The 8,968-nt window shown below is 35.6% G+C and overlaps 2 protein-coding genes across 2 annotated transcripts; one reads left to right on the top strand and one right to left on the bottom strand.

Moving 5' to 3' along the window:
• LOC104776233 (indole glucosinolate O-methyltransferase 4) lies at positions 585-2,152 on the top strand. Its single transcript, XM_010500262.2, has 3 exons — positions 585-1,134; positions 1,229-1,601; positions 1,703-2,152. Exons 1-3 carry the CDS (start codon positions 686-688, stop codon positions 2,000-2,002), a joined length of 1,122 nt encoding a protein of 373 aa, XP_010498564.1. The 5' UTR covers positions 585-685; the 3' UTR covers positions 2,003-2,152.
• LOC104776232 (early nodulin-like protein 1) lies at positions 2,626-4,537 on the bottom strand. The gene is made up of 4 exons (XM_010500261.2): positions 4,127-4,537; positions 3,911-4,026; positions 2,988-3,377; positions 2,626-2,901 (listed from the first exon to the last, which is right to left on the bottom strand). Exons 1-4 carry the CDS (start codon positions 4,284-4,286, stop codon positions 2,833-2,835), a joined length of 735 nt encoding a protein of 244 aa, XP_010498563.1. The 5' UTR covers positions 4,287-4,537; the 3' UTR covers positions 2,626-2,832.

Below are 8,968 nucleotides of genomic sequence, written 5' to 3'. Positions count from 1 at the left end.
TTAGGTAAAGTTAAAAAAAAACTTTTCTTATTATATAAGATTTTCAAAATTGTTAAACTCAGCAGACGACCAACGTTGTTTCCTCCCCAAAAAAAAATTACAAAGGCTAACGAATGTTTTTTTTTTCTTTTTTCTTTAAAAGCTTATCGAGGTTGATTTTATATAAATCGTATAGTATGGTAAAGATAATGTTGTTTTTAATGTTCGAAGTTATTTTCCGATTGTGGTCAAACGAGGACTATCGCCATTCTTGACTCACAGCTACCGATACACAACTTAAGATTTATCTGTGACTGCGTACACTAACTAACATTCGAAATTGTAAGTTTGTAACTAATGAAGTTTGACAATCCGAAATTTTCCTTTGAACATTGACTTCTGTTATTTTAGAAAAAGAATAACAACAAACGACATGAGACAACAATGTTTAGTTGTTTCAGCCGTCACAAGTGGCTCTTACTATTCCACATAGAGCGCTCATATGGACCGGCCGGCATAGCTGACGATATATAATTAAAGAAAGATAGAGGAGGATAAGTTTAGCTATAAAAGGAAAAACTAAAGATCCATCAAAGAATATACCAAAACACACACACACACACAGTCTCTCTCTCTCTCTCTCTCTCTCTGATCAGTGTGATCACGTAGAGTGCCTTGAAGTAGAAGAAAACAAAAAGAAAGAGAAATGGGATACCCTTTTGAAAAAACCTTAAGCTCTAACACTAAAACCCCAATAGTTATTGATGATGATAATGAGTTAGGTTTGATGGCCGTTAGACTTGCCAATGCTGCCGCCTATCCGATGGTCCTCAAAGCTGCCCTCGAGCTCGGTGTCTTTGACACTCTCTACACGGAAGCCGCTCGCACCGATTCGTTCCTCTCACCGTCTGAGATAGCGAGTAAGCTACCAACTACACCTCGTAACCCTGAGGCGCCGGTTCTGTTGGACCGCATGCTTCGCTTACTCGCTAGCTATTCCATGGTCAAGTGCAGTAAGGTCTTAGAAGGAAAAGGCGAGAGGGTCTACAAAGCCGAGCCAATCTGTAGGTTCTTTTTGAAGGATAACATTCAAGATATGGGATCCCTTGCTTCTCAAGTCATTGTCAATTTTGACAGCGTCTTCCTCAATACTTGGTAGTTCTTCTATTCATGCATATTGTTGAGTTCTTTAGAAGTCACTTTTATACAAAAATGAATCTTACGATATCCATGTACATCATTTTCGCAGGGCACAACTGAAAGATGTGGTGCTAGAAGGAGGAGATGCGTTTGGCCGCGCACATGGTGGCATGAAACTCTTCGACTATATGGGCACAGATGAAAGATTTAGCAAACTCTTTAACCAAACAGGATTTACCATCGCGGTCGTGAAGAAGGCTCTTGAAGTCTATGAAGGCTTCAAAGGATTGAATGTTTTGGTTGATGTGGGAGGAGGAGTGGGTAACACTCTTGGTGTTGTTACTTCAAAGTATCCCAATATTAAGGGTATCAATTTTGATCTAACTTGTGCCTTGGCACAAGCACCTTATATCCCTGGAGTGGAACATGTTGCCGGAGATATGTTTGTAGATGTTCCAACCGGTGATGCCATGATCTTAAAAGTAGGTTCATCAACTCCACCTATTCTCTAACACATGTTTTTGTAAGAGTGTAGCATGCTTGGAGCTTGTACTTACATCTGGATTTACATTTTTTTTTACAGCGTATACTTCATGATTGGACCGACGAAGACTGCATCAAGATTCTTAAGAATTGTTGGAAATCACTACCGGAGAACGGTAAAGTTGTTGTCATAGAATTAGTCACTCCTGATGATGCGGAAAATGGAGACATCAACGCAAACATTGCCTTTGACATGGACATGTTGATGTTCACCCAATGTTCCGGCGGAAAAGAGAGGTCACGAGATGAGTTTGAAGCTTTGGCAGCAGCTTCCGGCTTCAACCATTGCAAGTTCGTTTGTCAAGCTTATCACTGCTGGATCATTGAGTTCTGTAAATAAAATGTGTGGAATACAAAACTAAATGGTCGTTACTTTTTTTGTTTACTGTTGGGGATATGTGAATTATTTTGTTATCTCTTTTTTTTCATCTTTGTTTGAAATGGTCATGCATGGTCTTTTGTCTTCGAGCAATGAAATAAAAATAAGCTTTTTTTTTTCTTTTGTTAATTTAGTCACATGAATTTAATTGTTTCTTTTGATAGAGTTCACAAGTCACAAGTGCATATTCATCATAACTCAACGGTCGGCTAGTTGATTTGTTTCCTTCCTCTCTTCCACTCACGGGAAATAACTAAACGGCTACTTCTCTAATTCAATGTTTCATTCATTCATTCTATGATTGCAAACGCTAGTAAAGAATCTTGTTCACGGAAACCTTCATATGCTTTTAAATTTTCATTAATGTTCAGCTCTCTCAATTTTTATGTCGCATTTTAAATAGTTGGAAAATAAGAAAAGGATAGGACATATAGTACTACAACTCTCAATTAAAGCTAAACCATACTATATGCTTTTTTATTTTCTAGAGAGGGGACCCAAATTTCTGAAAAGAAATCTTGAGACATATGAGTGAGAGTTAGCAGTGGTGGCCACCACAAAGAAAAAGAGAGACACGAACTCAGTAAAAAAAAGAAACCATTAATTTTATAAAAAAAATGCATATCAAACAAAATAAACCCTAAAGATTCTAACAAAGAGCCCTACCATAAGAGAGACAGAAACAGAAAAGCTAAAGGAAGAATGATTACACAAAACTAAAGTTAAGTTGATTAACAATAAGATCAAGAACGTAATCATTCTTCCAGTAAAAGCTTCTCTTAATTATCTCTCTACAGAAGAAGATGAAACATGGCTACACTGCACACACCTACTAGCTTCACCGTTACTGTCATCATCACCTGCACACATACACCATCAACAGATTTTATTAATCAAATCCTTTTAGTATTGAAAAGAGTTTAACCTTTTCGTATGTGAATGTTACCTGATGTGCTGAATTAGTGGAAGTGGGTAAAGGGTTAATGGAAGTAGAGTCGACTTCTCCGGTGGGGAGTGGAACCGCCGGATTACTGTTGATGAACGGAACACCGTCTTTACCAGGAACTGTCACGGAAGTGATCTCTGACGGAGATGGTCCAGGAGAGAAAGCTGAACCTTCTCTGGGACCTAATGGCCAAGGGTAAGAAGAAGGAGACGAGATCACTCCTCCTTCTGAAACCGGAACAGGGGCGATTGCTGGTGGTTGAGATGGTGCTGGTGCGGCCGCGGTAAGGATCACTTGGACTGAGAGCTTCTGGTTGAGTTGGCAAGTTTTGGGAACAGATGTGTTGTTTGTGAAGGAAAAGTAGTAAGAGCCTGTTCTTGATGGATACCACTGAGAAAACAAGATTCATCAAGAAAATGGATTAAAATGTAATGTATCATTATAGAGTGAAGTTTAACAATAAATGTTTGAAATTTCAAACTTTTTGAAGATCTTAATACAGTCTAGATGCTTTTTAGTGACTGTATTAAACTATTAGATGCTTCTTTTAACTGTAATTTATCATTGAGCCCTGAACATATGACTTTTTGATGTGTATTAAACTATTAAGTTTAAATCATTTAACAATTCTCTTTTTTTTGTCAGAACAAAGCATCGGATTACAAGTTGTATTAATATCCACTAAAACTACTGATTTTAAAAAGAAAAAAAAAACAGAGGGAAAAACAGGGGAAGAGGAGCTTTTTTGCCAATCTCAAGAACAGAGAGGAAAAAAGGGGAGACTTGTCAAAAAAAAAAGAAAATGATCAGAACTTTATGAAATTTATGAGAAAACCTAGATGAAAATCTCATCCTTTCCACCAATTTCACAATTTTGGTAACGAATTAATAAATGTGAATGTGAGAGAGAGATGTATAGATACCGTGAAGGAAGTGGAATTAGGTTTTGTAAGAAGAGTGGCTTGGGTGAAGTCACAGACATTGTATGCATCTTTGCTTCTGAAGATGTAAAGATCATATCCGTACTTGTGTCTGAAAACTGGGGGTAATAAATAAGAAACAAAACAATTAATTGAGTAAAAATCTAATGAAAGGGGAAAATTAAAGGACTGGTTTTGTAAAAAAAAAAGAACACTTACCAACGGAGTCGCCGACATGAACAGTGGGGGTTTTCCAGACAGAGACACCGTCGACGAGAAATGTGGAAGAAAGAGAAGATTGAGAGAAGAGATAAAGAAAGCAAAAGGAGTAGAAGAAGAAGAGCATTGAGAGTGTGACATGTTTCTGAGACCCAACCATATTTTTTTTTTTTTGCTTGAAATGAGGAGATGCGTAGGTTTAAGAGAGATTCTGAAATTAAAATGAAGTAAAGAGCTTCAATGATGTCTACCCTTTTTATCTTTGCAGGCCTCTCTCTCTCACACACACACTTAGGTCAAAAGAGAGGTTTGGTGCCTATGAAGAGCTTAGGGAGAAGAGAAGAAGAAAAAGGGAAGAGAGAGAGAGACAGAGATAGAAGTATTTTGAGAAGTGTGCAGTGAGTGTCTGTCTTTTTTACTTTTATGTATGTGTGTGTTTGTGTTGAACAAATGGAGAAGATTGAATATTTTGAGGAGTGTTTTACTCTATTTTATTAATTTGTCCCATAACTATACTTTAATTAAGAATGAAATATTATTATCTGATGAATTTGAATTATGATCATTTAAAAGACATTTTGACTAATGCAAGTCTATGACTAGTTTTTCTTGGATTTGTTTCCTTATGCTTGAAGGTTGACAATATTAAAATTGTCTCATTAATATACATGCATATATTATATTGAATATTAACATCTAATAATTCGTTTGAACTAAACTTAATCACAATGCTCCTGGTTTACTAGTTCACGATTGGATGACAGGTCAAATGCACTGCAAGAAGAGAAGTAGGAATCTTTCAAGAATAAGTAATTTTAGTAAACGGTAAAAAAAGAAGAAGTTGTCATCATGTTGATCACAGGAAATTATACTTTGCTGATAAAAATCTGACCAAAAAAAAGTGAAGCACCAAAAAAAATACATGTATAATGTACATTTTTTTTTTTGGACAAACACATGATTTCATTCATTCAAACCAAATCAAGGTACAAACTGGAGATTCAAATATCCCAAAGTTTAAAGAGTTACAAAAGTAGGTATTCCCCAATATCATAAACAAGAAAATAAAGGACATCGAGGTGAACACCATGAAAGTTATGAAACAAATGCTATGAAGCAAATAGGAACATGTGAGATCACGGATACTCGAATGATCATCATCGAAGAAAACGATGGATGACAGGTTTGTCAAGGTCAAGCGACACTTAGACGTTGTAGGAGGATCCAAAGCCAAATCACTCGCCAAGACGAGGTACACTAAAACTGCAATGGCAGGGATTCTGGGAACCATGGTTTTACGGTTCAAAGTAGGAGGATGTAGAGCCCAAGTCAGAAGGTAGCTTCCAATGGAGTGAGGGTTGTCTTCAATCCATAAGGTCCGAGAGATGGGAAAGGTACTGAAGTAGATTGGCTTGAAATCGTCAAGTGGGTAGATTGGATTGCAGGGCGATAGACCATAAGACTTTAAGCAAACACGAACAGACCTTCCAAAGAAAACTAAAGCTATATGCCTATGATAAAATTCGAACTGTAACAATACAGGTGGGTTCTCTCTCACTTGGGGCCCTTGGTCAAGGAAATTAAGAAATCCACACAAAGCATGTAGCCAGTAGGACCAAAGAAAATGCAGGGTAGGCTTGGTCGATTTAGTTTTGAACAACACGGACAAGGTTTGGTTGAAAAGGGATGGGTGAAGCTTGGGTTCCAAACTCTTGCGGGTATAAGGCATATTCAAAAGGAGGTTGATATGCACGAAAGTGGGATCATGAACCGGGTATGAGATATATGGGCTGAAGAAGCTTTGGTAATCACCACTCTTAAGCGACATGATCATAATGCCGAAACTCTTCAAGCCTTTAACAACATGAGTAAAAATCCTAGATGTTTCAATAGGCAAGGTTCTCCTAAGCATAAGAGTTGGGCACAAACAACCTTTCAATGTGAAGCTTATAAACTCATGATTCATAATCCTAGGTGAAACTAATGGTAGAGTTCTCAAAGACTTCTTGTATAGCCAGAGCAACAAAGGCGTGTTACAAGCTATTTGCAGTCTTCGTACAAACGCTTTCAGTAAGCCCAATCTATGTTGACTAAGGGTAGACCCATAAGGAGTTAGAACAGACATGTACTTTAGTAGATGATAATCGGGCTCACCATGTGAAGGATTGGGCGCTTGGATATAAGGCAAAGAACCTTGAGATGCTAGCATGCCGAAAACAGATCCGAGTCCCATCCACAGAGATCCAAAGGCTACTGTGAATGGCCCGGGAAGATGAAGAGCACAGTGGCTAACCAGAACGAATTCAGGATTCAACAACTCTAGAGGGAGCAAGCTTGGTTCTGCCAAGGTCAGGCGGTGACATGGAGTTGGGTCGGGGGTCCAATCGCGGATCGGTGATGAACAAGACTTTGTCGCCGTCTGGATTCTTTGGTAAGGGTTTGCAACGGTTAAAAAGGGACCAAAAAAGGGGAAAAAAGAAGTGAAGATTGAGAGAAAGGGGCAACAGAGACTTAGAAGAGAAGCGGGGAAAGAGAATTCCCGACGCCGGCGAGCAAAAGCCCCACCGGCATCGAAGGAGAAAGGTGGAGACGGCGCCTCGATGTTCGTGCCTGGGAGAGAAAATATTAGGGCGAACAACAATTCGTGTTATTTGATACTCCCTCTGTCTCATAAAAATTGATGTTTTGGAATATTTTTTGTCCCATAAAGATTGATGTTTTGTAAACTTCAAGAAGTAATCATTGAAAATATTAAAAATTTTGAATTGTTATTGGTTTAAAATTAAATAATACTTCCTTTGTCTCATAAAGATTGATGTTTAGAAACTTTTACATATTTTAAGAAAACAATGATTACTGAGTTTAAATATATTTTTTAGTTTGACTAAAGAGATATTATTTAATTTTAAACCAATAACAATTCAAAATTTTAAATATTTTCAATGATTACTTTTTGAAGTTTACAAAACATCAATCTTTATGGGACAAAAAAATATCCCAAAACATCAATCTTTATGAGAGAGAGGGAGTATCTCTTTAGTCAAAGAAAAAAATATATTTAAATTCAGTAATCATTGTTTTCTTAAAAATGTAAAAAGTTCTAAACATCAATCTTTTAGAGAGAGTGAGAGTATAATTTATACTCCCTCCGTTTCAAAATATAGGATATTTTAACTAAAGCACGCAGATTAAGAAGTTTTTACTTTTAACAAATTCAACCAATCAGAAACAATATTGCATAATATAAAAATTGCATAAAAACTTGAAAACATCATATATTATAAAACAAAAAAACTTTTCTAAAACATCTTATATTTTGAAACAGAGAGAGTACAGTGGTTTTGTATAATGTCCATTTAAGAACCAAAAAAGAGAGAAAAAGGTAATAAAGTGAGAATTATATAACAAGATAATGATGGTGATTATTATTCTTAAATCATTACGCCTGTGATTTAACCCCAACATGTTTCGGATGCTCCCTACTTTACACAAAATTAAGTTTATAATTTCCTTCCACCGTTTTGTTAATTAGAAACTTTTTCTATCTTTAATCACACAGAAATAGAAATACTAGCTATAACCAAAACTTTTCGACACTACTTTATGGGCTGGAAGCAATTATAAACATATCTTTGTTTTAGGCAATGCTAATCTTATATTTTCCTAAGATAATGATTGTATTACTTACTAGTATATTTTTTGTCGAAATTTCTCATCTCTAATCATTAAATATAAATTACAAACTTTGTTACATTAACATTTATATAACACGAACAGTCGAATTTCCTTTCCCCCATATAATTTTCAAATGATATTTTTTATCACATTAAAAGTAAAATAAAATAATTGTGTTCGAAATTTAGGCTAATGTATTTTGTTAAAATGTAGAGTTGTGTGTTTAATGTATCCATGGTCTAAAGTTAAATGGTATCCATCAAAAGCAATAGGTTGCAAACACCAATTTTGACAAGACCAAACATTCTGCTTCAAAATAACAAAACTAAGCTGAAGGGATTTGTCTTTGCATGATTTTGTTTGTATGTTGTGTTTGATACTTATATAACTTCTAAGAAACTTTTCAGTTTTTCGTTTGCTGGCACGAGCATGGTACAGTACCTTTGCCTTTTTGTATAGAACCACACGAACCACACAGCCTTATGTGTACACGTCTCGTCGTATATGTTTTTAGATTTTTCATGCTAAGACGACAAATACTACATGACAAAACGCGAGCTTCGGCCACACCCCCAAAAATCTTTGGCCGTTCCTTTTGATGGAGACTTCATAATAATTTAAACTTTAAACAATCTTAATTAATCTTTGCCAATTTGGAGTTTTGGACTCTATAAAATGATATTTTACAATACGGAATAGGGTTTATTTGTCTAATCTGAAGAAGAAGAAAAAGTCGATTTCAAAAACAATTTTTAGACCAAGAAATTCTAAAACGATAAATTTTGAGTGTTAACACATTTAAAACTCTAAAGAAGAACTATTGTCAGTATTATAGGAACATTTAGTTGAATTTTAATTTACAACAAATCTTTAGATCATACTATCATGTACACCAAATAGGCAAATGATAATATATATACACATAGGTAATAAATTCCATGTTTATATTATAGCAAATAAATAAAGTTCATAACAAACGTAGAAGAGAAACACTCGTACCCTCTTCATGTCTCTTTGATTGTTTAGAAAGAAAACGATAAAATGTAAGGTATATATATATATAACTTTTAGATTTTTATGTTGATTTGATTTGTTTTAGGAGAAAAAGTTTTGAAAAATCTATACTTTGGAAGTCAAGGACGTGGTCTATGGTCAGCTGCCTTAAAC

Source organism: Camelina sativa, chromosome 3, assembly GCF_000633955.1.
Source record: "Camelina sativa cultivar DH55 chromosome 3, Cs, whole genome shotgun sequence".
NCBI lineage: Eukaryota > Viridiplantae > Streptophyta > Magnoliopsida > Brassicales > Brassicaceae > Camelina > Camelina sativa.
The sequence above is the reverse complement of the archived record's forward strand: the minus strand, read 5'-3'. Positions and strand labels throughout refer to the sequence as shown.

Excerpts from the sequence above, each read along its gene's own strand:
- LOC104776233 (XM_010500262.2), top strand. The coding sequence starts at position 686 with ATGGGATACCCTTTTGAAAAAACCTTAAGCTCTAACACTAAAACCCCA. Across the intron at positions 1,135-1,228 it reads AGCGTCTTCCTCAATACTTG|GGCACAACTGAAAGATGTGG; the intron begins GTAGTTCTTCTA and ends TCATTTTCGCAG. Across the intron at positions 1,602-1,702 it reads GTGATGCCATGATCTTAAAA|CGTATACTTCATGATTGGAC; the intron begins GTAGGTTCATCA and ends TTTTTTTTACAG.
- LOC104776232 (XM_010500261.2), bottom strand. The coding sequence starts at position 4,286 with ATGGTTGGGTCTCAGAAACATGTCACACTCTCAATGCTCTTCTTCTTC. Across the intron at positions 3,378-3,910 it reads CTAATTCCACTTCCTTCACG|TGGTATCCATCAAGAACAGG; the intron begins GTATCTATACAT and ends TTGTTTTCTCAG. Across the intron at positions 2,902-2,987 it reads CCACTAATTCAGCACATCAG|GTGATGATGACAGTAACGGT; the intron begins GTAACATTCACA and ends GTATGTGTGCAG.